The sequence below is a fragment of the Oncorhynchus nerka genome, linkage group LG7 (assembly GCF_034236695.1).
Source record: "Oncorhynchus nerka isolate Pitt River linkage group LG7, Oner_Uvic_2.0, whole genome shotgun sequence".
NCBI classification, from domain to species: domain Eukaryota; kingdom Metazoa; phylum Chordata; class Actinopteri; order Salmoniformes; family Salmonidae; genus Oncorhynchus; species Oncorhynchus nerka.
The window spans coordinates 93813657-93830188 of record NC_088402.1 but is presented as its reverse complement, the minus strand read 5'-3'; the positions used below and the strand labels follow the sequence as shown (position 1 = coordinate 93830188).

At 44.4% G+C, this 16532-nt stretch overlaps 1 protein-coding gene across 3 annotated transcripts in view; it reads right to left on the bottom strand.

The window, feature by feature from the left end:
- Positions 1 to 16532, bottom strand: part of mbd1a (methyl-CpG binding domain protein 1a) — a 78140-nt gene that overhangs the window by 23111 nt on the left and 38497 nt on the right. For 2 of the 3 annotated variants that reach the window (XM_065020997.1, XM_065020998.1), the window contains exons 7-12: positions 15621 to 15658; positions 13076 to 13168; positions 11972 to 12031; positions 10003 to 10134; positions 9839 to 9883; positions 9553 to 9606 (exon numbers count right to left, since the gene is read on the bottom strand). In XM_065020997.1, the coding sequence (XP_064877069.1) occupies positions 9553 to 9606; positions 9839 to 9883; positions 10003 to 10134; positions 11972 to 12031; positions 13076 to 13168; positions 15621 to 15658 (422 nt within the window). The remainder of the gene's footprint in view (positions 1 to 9552; positions 9607 to 9838; positions 9884 to 10002; positions 10135 to 11971; positions 12032 to 13075; positions 13169 to 15620; positions 15659 to 16532) is intronic. The other variant, XM_065020999.1, reaches the window with a different exon arrangement.

Genomic DNA, 16532 nt, shown 5'->3' with positions numbered 1-16532 from the left:
AAGAAGTATTTAGTCGGCCACCAATAAATACTTATTTTCCACCATAATTTGCAAATAAATTCATTAAAAATCCTACAATGTGATTGTCTGGATTTTTTTTCTTCTCATATTGTCTGTCATAGTTGAAGTGTACCTATGATGAAAATGACAGGCCTCTCTCATCTTTTTAAGTGGGAGAACTTGCACAATTGGTGGCTGACTAAATACTTTTTTGCCCCACTGTGCACTGTAGGATCCCTCAGTCAAGCAGTGAATTTCAAACACAGATTCAACCACAAAGACCAGGGAGGTTTTCCAATGCCTCACAAAGACCAGGGAGGTTTTCCAATGCCTCACAAAGACCAGGGAGGTTTTCCAATGCCTCACAAAGACCAGGGAGGTTTTCCAATGCCTCACAAAGACCAGGGAGGTTTTCCAATGCCTCACAAAGACCAGGGAGGTTTTCCAATGCCTCACAAAGACCAGGGAGGTTTTCCAATGCCTCACAAAGACCAGGAGGTTTTCCAATGCCTCACAAAGACCAGGGAGGTTTTCCAATGCCTCACAAAGACCAGGAGGTTTTCCAATGCCTCGCAAAGACCAGGAGGTTTTCCAATGCCTCGCAAAGACCAGGAGGTTTTCCAATGCCTCGCAAAGACCAGGAGGTTTTCCAATGCCTCGCAAAGACCAGGAGGTTTTCCAATGCCTCGCAAAGACCAGGAGGTTTTCCAATGCCTCACAAAGACCAGGGAGGTTTTCAATGCCTCACAAAGACCAGGAGGTTTTCCAATGCCTCACAAAGACCAGGGAGGTTTTCCAATGCCTCACAAAGACCAGGGAGGTTTTCCAATGCCTCACAAAGACCAGGGAGGTTTTCCAATGCCTCACAAAGACCAGGGAGGTTTTCCAATGCCTCACAAAGACCAGGGAGGTTTTCCAATGCCTCACAAAGAACAGGGAGGTTTTCCAATGCCTCGCAAAGACCAGGGAGGTTTTCCAATGCCTCGCAAAGACCAGGGAGGTTTTCCAATGCCTCGCAAAGACCAGGGAGGTTTTCCAATGCCTCGCAAAGACCAGGGAGGTTTTCCAATGCCTCGCAAAGACCAGGGAGGTTTTCCAATGCCTCGCAAAGACCAGGGAGGTTTTCCAATGCCTCGCAAAGACTAGGGAGGTTTTCCAATGCCTCGCAAAGACTAGGGCGGTTTTCCAATGCCTCGCAAAGACCAGGGAGGTTTTCCAATGCCTCACAAAGACCAGGGAGGTTTTCCAATGCCTCACAAAGACCAGGGAGGTTTTCCAATGCCTCACAAAGAAGGGTTTGGCTGTTCTAGAATCTATTTTAGTATTCCAAAATCCAGTGAAGTTATTTTTTCTACGACCAGTACTAAAGTCCTTCACAGATTGGTCAGTTCGGTCGGGGGGCCAGTTTGCTCAGGGGGGGCCAGTTTGCTCAGGGGGGGGGGGGGCAGTTTGGTTGGGGGCCAGCCCTAGAAAGAGTCTTGGTGATTCCAAACTTCTTCCATTTAAGAATGATGGAGACCACTTGGGGACCTTCAATTCTGCAGACATTTTTTGGTACCCTTCCCCAGATCTGTGCCTCGACACAATCCTGTCTCTGAGCCCAACGGGTAATTCTTTCGAACTCAAAGCTTTTGGTTTTTCCTCTGACATGCACTGTGGTACCTTATATAGACAGGTGTGTGCCTTTCCAAATCATGTCCAATCAATTGAATTTACCACAGGTGGACTCCAATCAAGTTGTAGAAACATCTCAAGGATGATCAATGAAAACAGGATGCACCCGAGCTCAATTTCGAGTCTCATTGCAAAGGGCCTGAAAACTTATGTAAATACGATATTTAAAAAAAAAATACATTTCTAAACACCTGTTTTCGCTTTTTGTCATTATGGGGTATTGTGTCATTATGGGGTATTGAGTCATTATGGGGTATTGAGTCATTATGGGGTATTGAGTCATTATGGGGTATTGAGTCATTATGGGGTATTGAGTCATTATGGGGTATTGTGTCATTATGGGGTATTGTATCATTATGGGGTATTGAGTCATTATGGGGTATTGAGTCATTATGGGGTATTGAGTCATTATGGGGTATTGAGTCATTATGGGGTATTGAGTCATTATGGGGTAGTGTGTCATTATGGGGTATTGTATCATTATGGGGTATTGAGTCATTATGGGGTATTGTGTCATTATGGGGTATTGTATCATTATGGGGTATTGAGTCATTATGGGGTATTGTGTGTAGATGGATGATCATTTTTGTTGTATAGTTTAATCCATTTTAGAATAAGATTAACGTAACAAAATGTGGAAGGGAAGGGGGTCTGAATACTTTCTGAAATCACTGTATAAACACACCACATGACACAATGTGGACACCTGCTTGTCGAACATCTCGTTCCAAAATCATGGGCATTAATATGGAGTTGGTCCCGCCTTCACTGCTACAACAGCCTCCACTCTTCTGGGAAGGCTTTCCACTAGATGTTGGAACATTGCTGCTATAACAGCCCCAGTCTTATGGGAAGGCTTTCCACTAGATGTTGTAACATTGCTGCTATAACAGCCTCCACTCTTCTGGGAAGGCTTTCCACTAGATGTTGGAACATTGCTGCTATAACAGCCTCCACTCTTCTGGGAAGGCTTTCCACTAGATGTTGGAACATTGGGAAGGCTTTCCACTAGATGTTGGAACATTGCTGCTATAACAGCCTCCACTCTTCTGGCAAGGCTTTCCACTAGACGTTGGAACATTGCTGCTGGAACTCGCTTCCATTGGAAGCCACAAGAGCATTAGTGAGGTCGGGTTATATTATATGATGTTGGGAAATTAGACCTGGCTCGCTGTCGGCGTTCCAATTCATCCCAAAGGTGTTCGATGGGGGTTGAGGTCAGGGCTCTGTGCAGGTCAGTCAAGTTCGTCCACGGGGGCCTCCCGGGTGGTGCAGTGGTCTAAGGCACTGCATCGCAATTGCTAGCTGTGCCACTAGAGATCCTGGTTCCGAGTCCAGGCTCTGTCGCAGCCGGCTGCGACCGGGAGACCTATGGGGCGGTGCACAATTGCTTCCGGGTTAAGCGGGCATTGTGTCAAGAAGCAATGTGGCTTGGTTGGGTCGTGTTTCGGAGGACGCATGGCTCTCCTGAGTCCGTACGGGAGTTGCAGCGATGAGACAAGACTAGCTACTAAATGGATACCACGAAATTGGGGAGAAGGGGTAAAATAAAAATATATATAATAATAATAATATATCCTTCCACACCGATCTCAACAAAGAATTTCTGTATAGACCTTGCTTTGTGCATTGTCATGCTGAAACAGGAACGGACTCTGTTGGCGCCAGAACTTCCGGCGCCGACAGAGATGGCCGCCTCGCTTCGCGTTCCTAGGAAACTATGCAGTTTTTAATTTTTTTACGTGTTATTTCTTACATTGGTACCCCAGGTCATCTTAGGTTTCATTACATACAGTCGAGAAGAACTACTGAACATAAGAGCAGCGTCAACTCACCATCAGTACGACCAAGAATATGACTTTCGCGAAGCGGACCCTGTGTTCTGCCTTTCACCCAGGACAACGGAATGGATCCCAGCCGGCGACCCCAAAAAACGACTTTTAAAAAGGGGAAAACGAAGCGGTGTTCTGGTCAGACTCCGGAGACGGGCACATCGTGCACCACTCCCTAGCATTCTCCTCGCCAATGTCCAGTCTCTTGACAACAAGGTTGATGAAATCCGAGCAAGGGTAGCATTCCAGAGGGACATCAGAGACTGTAACGTTCTTTGCTTCACGGAAACATGGCTCACTGGAGAGACGCTATCGGAGACGGTGCAGCCAGCTGGTTTCTCCACGCATCGCGCCGACAGAAACAAACATCTTTCTGGTAAGAAGAGGGGCGGGGGCGTATGCTATATGGTTAACGTGACGTGGTGTGGCCAAAACAACATACAGGAACTCAAGTCCTTCTGTTCACCTGATTTAGAATTCCTCACAATCAAATGTAGACCGCATTATCTACCAAGGGAATTCTCTTCGATTATAATCACAGCCGTATATATTCCCCCCCAAGCAGACACATCGATGGCTCTGAACGAACTTTATTTGACTCTTTGCAAACTGGAATCCATATATCCGGAGGCTGCATTCATTGTAGCTGGGGATTTTAACAAGGCTAATCTGAAAACAAGACTCCCTAAATTTTATCAGCATATCGATTGCGCAACCAAGGCTGGAAAAACCTTGGATCATTGCTATTCCAACTTCCGCGACGCATATAAGGCCCTGCCCCGCCCTCCTTTCGGAAAAGCTGACCACGACTCCATTTTGTTGATCCCTGCCTACAGACAGAAACTAAAACATGAAGCTCCCGCGCTGAGGTCTGTTCAACGCTGGTCCGACCAATCTGACTCCACACTCCAAGACTGCTTCCATCACGTGGACTGGGATATGTTTCGTATTGCGTCAGACGACAACATTGACGAATACGCTGATTCGGTGTGAGAGTTCATTAGAACGTGCGTTGAAGATGTCGTTCCCATAGCAACGATTAAAACATTCCCAAACCAGAAACCGTGGATTGATGGCAGCATTCGCGTGAAACTGAAAGCGCGAACCACTGCTTTTAATCAGGGCAAGGTGACTGGAAACATGACCGAATACAAACAGTGTAACTATTCCCTCCGCAAGGCAATCAAACAAGCTTAGCGTCAGTATAGAGACAAAGTAGAATCTCAATTCAACGGCTCAGACACAAGAGGTATGTGGCAGGGTCTACAGTCAATCACGGATTACAAAAAGAAAACCAGCACCGTCACGGACCAGGATGTCTTGCTCCCAGGCAGACTAAATCACTTTTTTGCCCGCTTTGAGGACAATACAGTGCCACTGACACTGCCCGCAACTAAAACATGCGGTCTCTCCTTCACTGGAGCCGACGTGAGGAAAACATTTAAACGTGTGTCAACCCTCGCAAGGCTGCAGGCCCAGACGGCATCCCCAGCCGCGCCCTCAGAGCATGCGCAGACCAGCTGGCCGGTGTGTTTACGGACATATTCAATCAATCCCTATCCCAGTCTGTTGTTCCCACATGCTTCAAGAGGGCCACCATTGTCCCTGTTCCCAAGAAAGCTAAGGTAACTGAGCTAAACGACTACCGCCCCGAAGCACTCACTTCCGTCATCATGAAGTGCTTTGAGAGACTAGTCAAGGACCATATCACCTCCACCCTACCTGACACCCTAGACCCACACCAATTTGCTTACCGCCCAAATAGGTCCACAGACGATGCAATCTCAACCACACTGCACACTGCCCTAACCCATCTGGACAAGAGGAATACCTATGTGAGAATGCTGTTCATCGACTACAGCTCGGCATTTAACACCATAGTGCCCTCCAAGCTCGTCATCAAGCTCGAGACCCTGGGTCTCGACCCCGCCCTGTGCAACTGGGTACTGGACTTCCTTGACGTGCCGCCCCACAAGGGTGCGTTCTGAGCCCTCTCCTGTACTCCCTGTTCACCCACGACTGCGTGGCCACGCACGCCTCCAACTCAATCATCAAGTTTGCGGACGACACAACAGTGGTAGGCTTGATTACCAACAACGACGAGACGGCCTACAGGGAGGAGGTGAGGGCCCTCGGAGTGTGGTGTCAGGAAAATAACCTCACACTCAACGTCAACAAAACTAAGGAGATGATTGTGGACTTCAGGAAACAGCAGAGGGAACACGCCCCTATCCACATCGATGGAACAGTAGTGGAGAGGGTAGTGAGTTTTAAGTTCCTCGGCGTACACATCACAGACAAACTGAATTGGTCCACCCACACAGACAGCGTCGTGAAGAAGGCGCAGCAGCGCCTCTTCAACCTCAGGAGGCTGAAGAAATTCGGCTTGTCACCAAAAGCACTCACAAACTTCTACAGATGCACAATCGAGAGCATCCTGTCGGGCTGTATCACCGCCTGGTACGGCAACTGCTCCACCCACAACCGTAAGGCTCTCCAGAGGGTAGTGAGGTATGCACAACGCATCACCGGGGGCAAACTACCTGCCCTCCAGGACACCTACACCACCCGATGTCACAGGAAGGCCATAAAGATCATCAAGGACAGCAACCACCTGAGCCACTGCCTGTTCACCCCGCTATCATCCAGAAGGCGAGGTCAGTACAGGTGCATCAAAGCTGGGACCGAGAGACTGAAAAACAGCTTCTATCTCAAGGCCATCAGACTATTAAACAGCCACCACTAACATTGAGTGGCTGCTGCCAACACACTGTCATTGACACTGACCCAACTCCAGCCACTTTAATAATGGGAATTGATGGGAAATGATGTAAAATATATCACTAGCCACTTTAAACAATGCTACCTAATATAATGTTTACATACCCTACATTATTCATCGCATATGCCCTCCAGGACACCTTTCTATTTCTATTCCGCAACAAAGCCTCCTTCACTCACGCCGCCAAGCTTACCCTAGTAAAACTGACTATCCTACCGATCCTCGATTTCGGCGATGTCATCTACAAAATGGCTTCCAACACTCTACTCAGCAAACTGGATGCAGTCTATCATAGTGCCATCCGTTTTGTCACCAAAGCACCTTATACCACCCACCACTGCGACTTGTATGCTCTAGTCGGCTGGCCCTCGCTACATATTCGTCGCCAGACCCACTGGCTCCAGGTCATCTACAAGTCCATGCTAGGTAAAGCTCCGCCTTATCTCAGTTCACTGGTCACGATGGCAACACCCATCCGTAGCACACGCTCCAGCAGGTGTATCTCACTGATCATCCCTAAAGCCAACACCTCATTTGGCCGCCTTTCGTTCCAGTACTCTGCTGCCTGTGACTGGAACGAACTGCAAAAATCGCTGAAGTTGGAGACTTTTATCTCCCTCACCAACTTCAAACATCAGCTATCCGAGCAGCTAACCGATCGCTGCAGCTGTACATAGTCTATTGGTAAATAGCCCACCCATTTTCACCTACCTCATTCCCATACTGTTTTTATACTGTTTTTTTTATTTATTTATTTACTTTTCTGCTCTTTTGCACACCAATATCTCTACCTGTACATGACCATCTGATCATTTATCACCCCAGTGTTAATCTGCAAAATTGTATTATTCGCCTACCTCCTCATGCCTTTTGCACACATTGTATATAGACTGCCCATTTTTTCTACTGTGTTATTGACTTGTTAATTGTTTATTCCATGTGTAACTCTGTGTTGTCTGTTCACACTGCTATGCTTTATCTTGGCCAGGTCGCAGTTGCAAATGAGAACTTGTTCTCAACTAGCCTACCTGGTTAAATAAAGGTGAAATAAAATAAAAAATAAAATAAATATGTATACGTATATACTGTACTCTATATCATCTACTGCATCCTTATGTAATACATGTATCACTTGCCACTTTAACTATGCCACTTTGTTTACATACTCATCTCATATGTATATACTGCACTCAATACCATCTACTGCATCTTGCCTATGCCGCTCTGTACCATCACTCATTCATATATATTTATGTACATATTCTTTATCCCCTTACACTTGTGTCTATAAGGTAGTAGTTTTGGAATTGTTAGCTAGATTACTTGTTGGTTATTACTGCATTGTCGGAACTAGAAGCACAAGCATTTCCCTACACTCGCACTAACATCTGCTAACCATGTGTATGTGACAAATAAAATTGGATTTGATTTGATCTTCCCCAAACTGTTGCCACAAAGTTGGAAACACAGAATCATCTAGAATGTCATTGTATGCTGTAGCATTAAGATTTCCCTTCACTGGAACTAAGGGGCCTGAACCATGAAAAACAACCCCAGACCATTATTCCTCCTCCACCAAACTTTACAGTTGGCACTATGCATTCAGGTAACATGAGGAATGACTACCATCTCTGTACCCCACACATACAGAGATAATTGTAAGGTCCCTCAGTCGAGCAGTGAATTTTAAACACAGATTCAATCGCAAAGACCAGGGAAGTTTACCAATGCCTTGCAAAGGGATACTTATTGGTAGATGGGTACAAAATTAAAACAGCAGACATTGAATATCGCTCAGTTTAAAGGCTGAGAAAACTGAGGATGGATCAACATTATATAGTGACTCTACAATACTAACCTACATGACACAGTGAAACTAAAGAAGCCTGTACAGAATAAAAATATTCCAAAACATGCATCCTGTTTGCAACAAGGCACTACAGTAAAACTGCAAAAAATGTGGCAAAGCAATTCACCTTTTTTCCTGAATACAAAGTGTTATGTTTGGGGCAAATCCGATACATTACGGAGTCCCACTCTCCATATTTTCAAGCGTAGTGGTGGCTGCATCATGTTATGAGTATTCTTGTAATCGTTAAGGACTCCCGAGTGGCGCAGCGTTCTAAGGCACTGCATCTCAGTGCAAGAGGCGCCACTACAGTCCCTGGTTCACCTCCGGCCGTGATTGGGAGTCCCATAGGGCGGCGCACAATTGGCCCAGCGTCTTCTGGGTTTGGCCAGGGTAGGCCATCATTGTAAATAATAATTTGTTCTTAACTCACATGCCTAGTTAGGTTAAAAATGCTAAAATTTAAGGACTGGAGAGTTTTTAAGGATAAAGGATAAAAAAATCAAAACGGAATGGAGCACAGGCAGAATCCTAGAGTAAAACCTGGTTCAGTCTGACACTGGGAGATTAATTCATATTAACAAGGCTTAGTTAGTTAGTTAGAAATTAGTTCACCTTTCAGCAGGACAATAACCTAAAACACAATGCCAAATCTACACTGGAGTTGCTTACCAAGGAGACAGTGAATGTTCCTGAGTGGCCGAGTTATAGTATTTGGCTTAAATCTGCTTGAAAATCTATGGCAAGACATGAAGATGGTTGCCTAGCAATGACCAGCAAACAATTTGACCAACAAACAATTTGCTTGAAGAATTTTGAAAATAATAAATGGCCAAATATTGTATAATCCAGTTGTGGATAGCTCTTTGACATTTACCAAGAAAGACCCAAAGCTGTAATCGCTGCCTAAGCTGATTCTAACATGTATTGACTCAAGGGTGTGAATACTTCTGTAAATGACATATTTCTGCATTTCATTTTAAAAATACATTCGCAAACATTCCCCCCAAAATTATGACTTTTGTCATTATGGGATATTGTGTGTAGATGGGTGAAAAAAAAATATTGAATCCATTTTTTAATTCAGACTAACACCAAAACATGAGGAATAAGTCAAGGGGTATGAATACTTTCTGAAGGCACTGTATATAGTGCACTATATAGGGAATATGGTGCCAGTTGGGGCACAGGCCTTGTCACACACCTAATAATAATAATGCACTGTATCCATGTGGGTGGTGTTCCTCAAGGCTCTACTCTAGGTCCTCTGCATGTCATTATTTATATAATTGAGTGGCATAGCCATTATATTAGGGGACGACAGACAACGTCTTAGCCTCCCATTAGAAAGAAGTCTTCTGAACTCAATGGGACTTCCTGGTTAAATAAATATGTTTGATATAAAAAAAACTCACAATTTTCTCTGGCTTCCACTCTACTTCCTCCTCCTTCTCTTTCACCCGTACCTTCTGTAAAAAGACATGGTTTTGCTAGCCTATGCAATTGTTTTATCTGTAGAGTATATAGTGTTTACACCCCTCTTACGCTAAATTCATAAATCTAAGGATTAGACCCACCAACTGCCTTAATTGTCCCCATGGGGATATTTTGTTGCAGTGTCAAGTACATGTTTAAAGTGGCGTTTAAATACAAAACAAAATTGACAAACACCCATATTAAAATAAATTCATAAATACAAACCTTTCTCTGTGGTTTCAACTCTTGTTTTTCTTCCTCTTTAACCTTCTGGAAGATTACACATCATGAGAAATTCAATTGACATATCATCCAAATGCTTTTTGTACGCAAGGACAGTGACAACCAAAACCAATCAATTACCATCAATTCAGTCAATCAACAAATACCTGTTGAGGAGTCCTCATCTTCTTCTGTGGCTTTTCTTCTACTTCTTCTTCTTCCTCCTCCTCCTCTTCTTCCTCCTCCTCTTCCTCCTCTTCTTCCAGTTCTTTCACAGATTCTTTCATCTTGGCTTTTCTCTGTGGGGACAACAGAACAATCTTGACCTTATCTGTGGCCTATATAAGGTTGCAAAATTGTGTTAACTTTCCCCTAATCCCAATTGGAGGATTCATGAATTTCCTGCTAATTCCATCCTGAATGCAGGATGTCTTCCAACAGAGTGTTACATATATATATATTTTTTAACCTCTTCAACCTATGGGGGCGCTATGTCATTATTGGATAAAAAGACCGTTTTAAGCGCAATATTTTGTCACGAAAAGATGCTCGACTATGCATGGAATTGACAGCCTTGGAAAGACAAAACTCTGACGTTTCCAAAACTGCAAAGATATTATCTGTGAGTGCCCCAGAACTAATGCTACAGGCGAAACCAAGATGAAACTTCTAACAGGAAATGAGCAGGATTTTTGACGCTGTGTTTACTAACGTCTCCTTATATGGCTGTGAATATGCTGTGAACGAGCTTATGCGCTCTGCCGTTCATCCAAGATGTCTGCAGCATTGTGGCGTATTTGTAGGCATATCATTGGAAGATTGGCCATAAGAGACTACATTTGCCAGGGGGCCGTCCGGTGGCCTTTGTCTAAATTGGTGCGTAATTCCCAGTGGCATTCAGTTTACCTTGCGATACAGAAGGAGAAGGATACAGGAACGATACATCATTGAAGAGATATGTGAAAAACACCTTGAGGATTGGTTCTAAACAACGTTTGCCATGTTTCAGTCGATATTATGGAGTTCATTTGGAAAAAAGTTTGGCGTTTGGATAACTGAATTTTCGGGGTTTTTTGGTAGCCAAACGTGACGCACCAAACGGACCGATTTCTCCTGCACAAAAAATCTTTCAGGAAAAACTGAACATTTGCTATCTAACTGAGAGTCTCCTCATTGAAAACATCCGAAGTTCTTCAAAGGTAAATGATTTATTGAATGTTTTTGCTGGTTTTTGTGAAAATGTTGCCTGCTAATGCTAACGCTAAATGCTAATGCTAAATGCTAACGCTAAATGCTAAATGCTAGTTTTGCTATGGTAGAGAAGCATATTTTTGAAAATCTGAGATGACAGTGTTGTTAACAAAAGGCTAAGCATGAGAGCTAGCATATTGATTTCATTTCATTTGCGATTTTCATGAATAGTTAACGTTGCGTTATGGTATTGAGCTTGAGGCTATGATTACGCTACCGGATCCGGCATGGCTCGACGCAAGAAGTTAAATGATCTCCAGCGCATTCAGAACGGATTCAGACCCCTTGATATTTTGTTATGTTATATATATATATATATATATAGGACAATGACCCTAAGCAAACAGCCAAGACAACGCGTGATTGACCCAGCCAGAGCCCGGACTTGAACCCAATCGAACATCTCTGGAGAGATCTGAAAATAGCTGTTCAGCAACGCTCCCCATCAAACCTGACAGCTTGAGAGAATCTCCCCAAGTACAGGTGTGCCAAGCTTGTAGCGTCATACCCAAGAAGACTCGAGGCTGTAATCGCTACCAAAGGTGCTTCAACAAAGTACTGCGTAAAGGGTCTAAATACTTATGTAAATGTGTTATTTCATTTATTTTAAATTAGAAACAAAATTGTAAAAAACTTTTTTCTTTGTCATTATGGGGTATTGTGTGTAGACCGTTGAGGTGTAATTTTGAGGTGTAACTTTGCATTAGGATGTCTATGCAAATCCCTAATGTCCAGGTGGTTGTTTATGCTACCCTACCCTTCAAGAAAGAAAACCAAATTACAATTGTTCCTCTTTGAAAAGCTTTGTTAGTTAAAAATTGTAATTTAAGTTTACTTCCTAAATTGACTGGAATTGAAATGAAATGGTCCAACCCTGCATCTTACCGATATACTAGGTCTCCTGGTGACCTTGGTTGATTTGTGTCCAAACCGCTTACGCTTCATCTGAAAAACAAAGCGCAAACCAAGAGCAGATGAGGAGTACCTTATCAAAAAACACATCATAAAAAACATGCTAATTCCATGTGGAATTAATACTTATAAAACATTTAAAAAGTATATTTTTGGAGTGCTGTCAATTTCATTCATTTAGTATGCCTCCCCAATGGCAACACTTTCCCTATATAAGTGCACTACTTTCTACCAGAACCCTATGGGCCCTGATCAGAAGTAGTGCAATAAATAGGCAATAGGGTGCCATTTGGGATGCGCTCACTTAAAATATGGTATAGATTAAAAACCACCTTAGCGTACCTTAGCGTAAAGTGGAGTCAGGTTAAAAAGCGTACCTTAGCGTAAAGTGGAGTCAGGTTAAAAAGCGTACCTTAGCATAAAGTGGAGTTAGGTTAAAAAGCGTACCTTAGCATAAAGTGGAGTCAGGTTAAAAAGCGTACCTTAGCGTAAAGTGGAATCAGGTTCAAAAGCGTACCTTAGCATAAAGTGGAGTCAGGTTAAAAAGCGTACCTTAGCGTAAAGTGGAGTCAGGTTAAAAAGCGTACCTTAGCATAAAGTGGAGTCAGGTTAAAAAGCGTACCTTAGCATAAAGTGGAGTCAGGTTAAAAAGCGTACCTTAGCGTAAAGTGGAATCAGGTTAAAAAGCGTACCTTAGCATAAAGTGGAGTCAGGTTAAAAAGCGTACCTTAGCGTAAAGTGGAATCAGGTTAAAAAGCGTACCTTAGCATAAAGTGGAGTCAGGTTAAAAAGCGTACCTTAGTGTAAAGTGGAGTCAGGTTAAAAAGCGTACCTTAGCGTAAAGTGGAGTCAGGTTAAAAAGCGTACCTTAGCATAAAGTGGAGTCAGATTAAAAAGCGTACCTTAGCGTAAAGTGGAGTCAGGTTAAAAAGCATACCTTAGCATAAAGTGGAGTCAGGTTAAAAAGCGTACCTTAGCGTAAAGTGGAGTTAGGTTAAAAAGCGTACCTTAGCGTAAAGTGGAGTCAGGTTAAAAAGCGTACCTTAGTGTAAAGTGGAGTCAGGTTAAAAAGCGTACCTTAGTGTAAAGTGGAGTCGTGCCGCTGTTGCCGAATTCCTCTTCTTTGAACTCCAGTTGTTTCCCCCCTAGAACCCATTTATCCCCTCCCACCTGAGGACAGACCGACCAGCACAACACAGTCACTACAGCACATAGCAACCAGCACAACACAGTCACTACAGCACACTACGGGAAGGGAGGGACATAGCAACCAGCACAACACAGTCACTACAGCACACTACAGGAAGGGAGGGACATAGCAACCAACACAACACAGTCACTACAGGAAGGGAAGGACATAGCAACCAGCACAACACAATCACTACAGCACACTACAGGAAGGGAGGGACATAGCAACCAGCACAACACAGTCACTACAGGAAGGGAAGGACATAGCAACCAGCACAACACAGTCACTACAGCACACTACGGGAAGGGAGGGACATAGCAACCAGCACAACACAGTCACTATAGCACACTACGGGAAGGGAGGGACATAGCAACCAACACAACACAGTCACTACAGCACACTACGGGAAGGGAGGGACATAGCAACCAACACAACACAGTCACTACGGGAAGGGAAGGACATAGCAACCAGCACAACACAGTCACTACAGCACACTACGGGAAGGGAGGGACATAGCAACCAACACAACACAGTCACTATAGCACACTACGGGAAGGGAGGGACATAGCAACCAGCACAACACAGTCACTACAGCACACTACTGGAAGGGAAGGACATAGCAACCAGCACAACACAGTCACTATAGCACACTACGGGAAGGGAGGGACATAGCAACCAACACAACACAGTCACTACAGCACACTACGGGAAGGGAGGGACATAGCAACCAGCACAACACAGTCACTACAGCACACTACGGGAAGGGAGGGACATAGCAACCAGCACAACACAGTCACTATAGCACACTAAGGGAAGGGAGGGACATAGCAACCAACACAACACAGTCACTACAGGAAGGGAGGGACATAGCAACCAGCACAACACAGTCACTACAGCACACTACAGGAAGGGAGGGACATAGCAACCAGCACAACACAGTCACTACAGGAAGGGAGGGACATAGCAACCAGCACAACACAGTCACTACAGCACACTACAGGAAGGGAGGGACATAGCAACCAACACAACACAGTCACTACAGGAAGGGAGGGACATAGCAACCAGCACAACACAGTCACTACAGCACACTACAGGAAGGGAGGGACATAGCAACCAACACAACACAGTCACTACAGGAAGGGAGGGACATAGCAACCAGCACAACACAGTCACTACAGCACACTACGGGAAGGGAAGGACATAGCAACCAACACAACACAGTCACTACAGCACACTACGGGAAGGGAAGGACATAGCAACCAGCACAACACAGTCACTACGGGAAGGGAGGGACATAGCAACCAGCACAACACAGTCACTACAGCACACTGACCGACCAGCACAACACAGTCACACTATATTTGAGTTCCAAATGGCACTCGAATCCGTATAGTGTGCACTACTTTTGACCAGGCTCACAGTGTAGTGCACTATATAGGGAATAGGGTGCCATCTACTAATGTTCTTCTAGTAGGGTTGTAGAATGTGATTATATTTCCCAACGTTCCAGTAAAATCCGGAGGAAATAAAGTAATCCCCCCTTAACCGGGATTTCCAGAAAACCTGGGAAAGTTAGCAGCATTTGTTGCAACCCTATCCCGTTACCAGATAACGACCCCGTTACCAGATAACGACCCCGTTACCAGATAACGACCCCGTTACCAGATAACGACCCCGTTACCAGATAACGACCCCGTTACCATCGGCCTAAATTAATCACTTTGATTTATACATTTTAAAAAGGTAAAAACCATGAGGTTTGCACTCATGTTTGTAAAGGTTAATAAGAGGCTAGTTGGTAGAAAGAAATGAACAGCTATAACCCACAGCTTTAAACCATGCATTGATTACAACTGACTCTGTAACGGGGCCCCCTGTATATAGCCTCGTTATGTTATTCTTATTGTGTTACTTTTAATTGATTTATAACGACTGGGCCAACTGACAGACCCTGCCAGACCGGTGGCCGTATAACGACTGGGCCAACTGACAGACCCTGCCAGACTGGTGGCCGTATAACGACTGGGCCAACTGACAGACCCTGCCAGACCGGTGGCCGTATAACGACTGGGCCAACTGACAGACCCTGCCAGACCGGTGGCCGTATAACGACTGGGCCAACTGACAGACCCTGACTCTGCTGCAACTAAAATAAATGTGCATCAGGACCAACACAGGACATTGTAGGGTGATCCAGGATCAGCTTCCTCTCCACCAAACCATTAGTGGAGAAAAATGCTAAACTGACCCAGGATCAGTGTCTTAGGTGCAACTTCACCTTACATTAACATAGAACAGGGAGAATACTACAGACGATAGTAAACAGCTACAGAATTAAAAGGATGCTTTATCCAATCAGACTAGCAGAACAGGAGTAGCCAACACATGCAGAGTGAAAGACAGTTCGGCGGGCAGAGATGGATCATGTCTTACCTTTCTGAACACAATACTTGGGGACTGTTTCTTCTCAGCTGGAGAACACACACAAAAAAAAACACAAATACTTCAACCAAACAGACAGAAAGATGCCCCGAGGACTGTATATAATATAATACAAAACTACAGCGACTCAAAGTGACTCTTTTCTTCGAGACTCATCTGAACCAACAAGCGACAAAGATTTACAGTTGACTGTTGTCTTCTAGATAACTGCCACACCTTCAAGTGCTCCACACACACACCATGGTCAGGAATCCCAGCATCCCTGGGGGTACACTACAGAGTGTACCAGCTAACTTTGGTGATTTTTTGATTCATTAAGGTTATTTCAGAATAGTGGATCCGACTTTAAGACCTGTTTCCCGGACTAAAGGTCCCGAAGCTTCTGCATGTGTGTTTTTTTTAATCTTTACCAGAATAAAAAATAAATTGTACAAGTGCTAGTGAATTTCCATAGCGGCTGCTAGCTAAATATGCAAAGGCAAATAAACGAATTGCAAAGACAGGCAATCCAGCTCAAAGTTATACATCTATAGGTAGAATATTTTTTTTTGTGAGGTTGGATATTTACAAGCCAATGTGAACGAGAGACATTGTGCAAATGAACAACGTTTTAACGCATGCTTGTCTGAAGGAAGAACAGCACTGTCTCTGGAGCAGCATGTGCACACGCTAGTGTTGAACGGTATACCGAAACGGCAGTACTTTGTTGATACTAGAACATGAAAAACGGCTACTGGAATTGGTTACTTTCGGTACTTCTGTCAAAATGAGTCTCACGGATCAAGGCTGCGTATCAGTGCGGCAGACCCCTTACTATAGATCCGCCGGTCTGCTCCACTAGCCTGGGAGTCTGGACTGCATCATGTTAGCTCCACTAGCCTGGGAGTCTGGACTGCATCATGC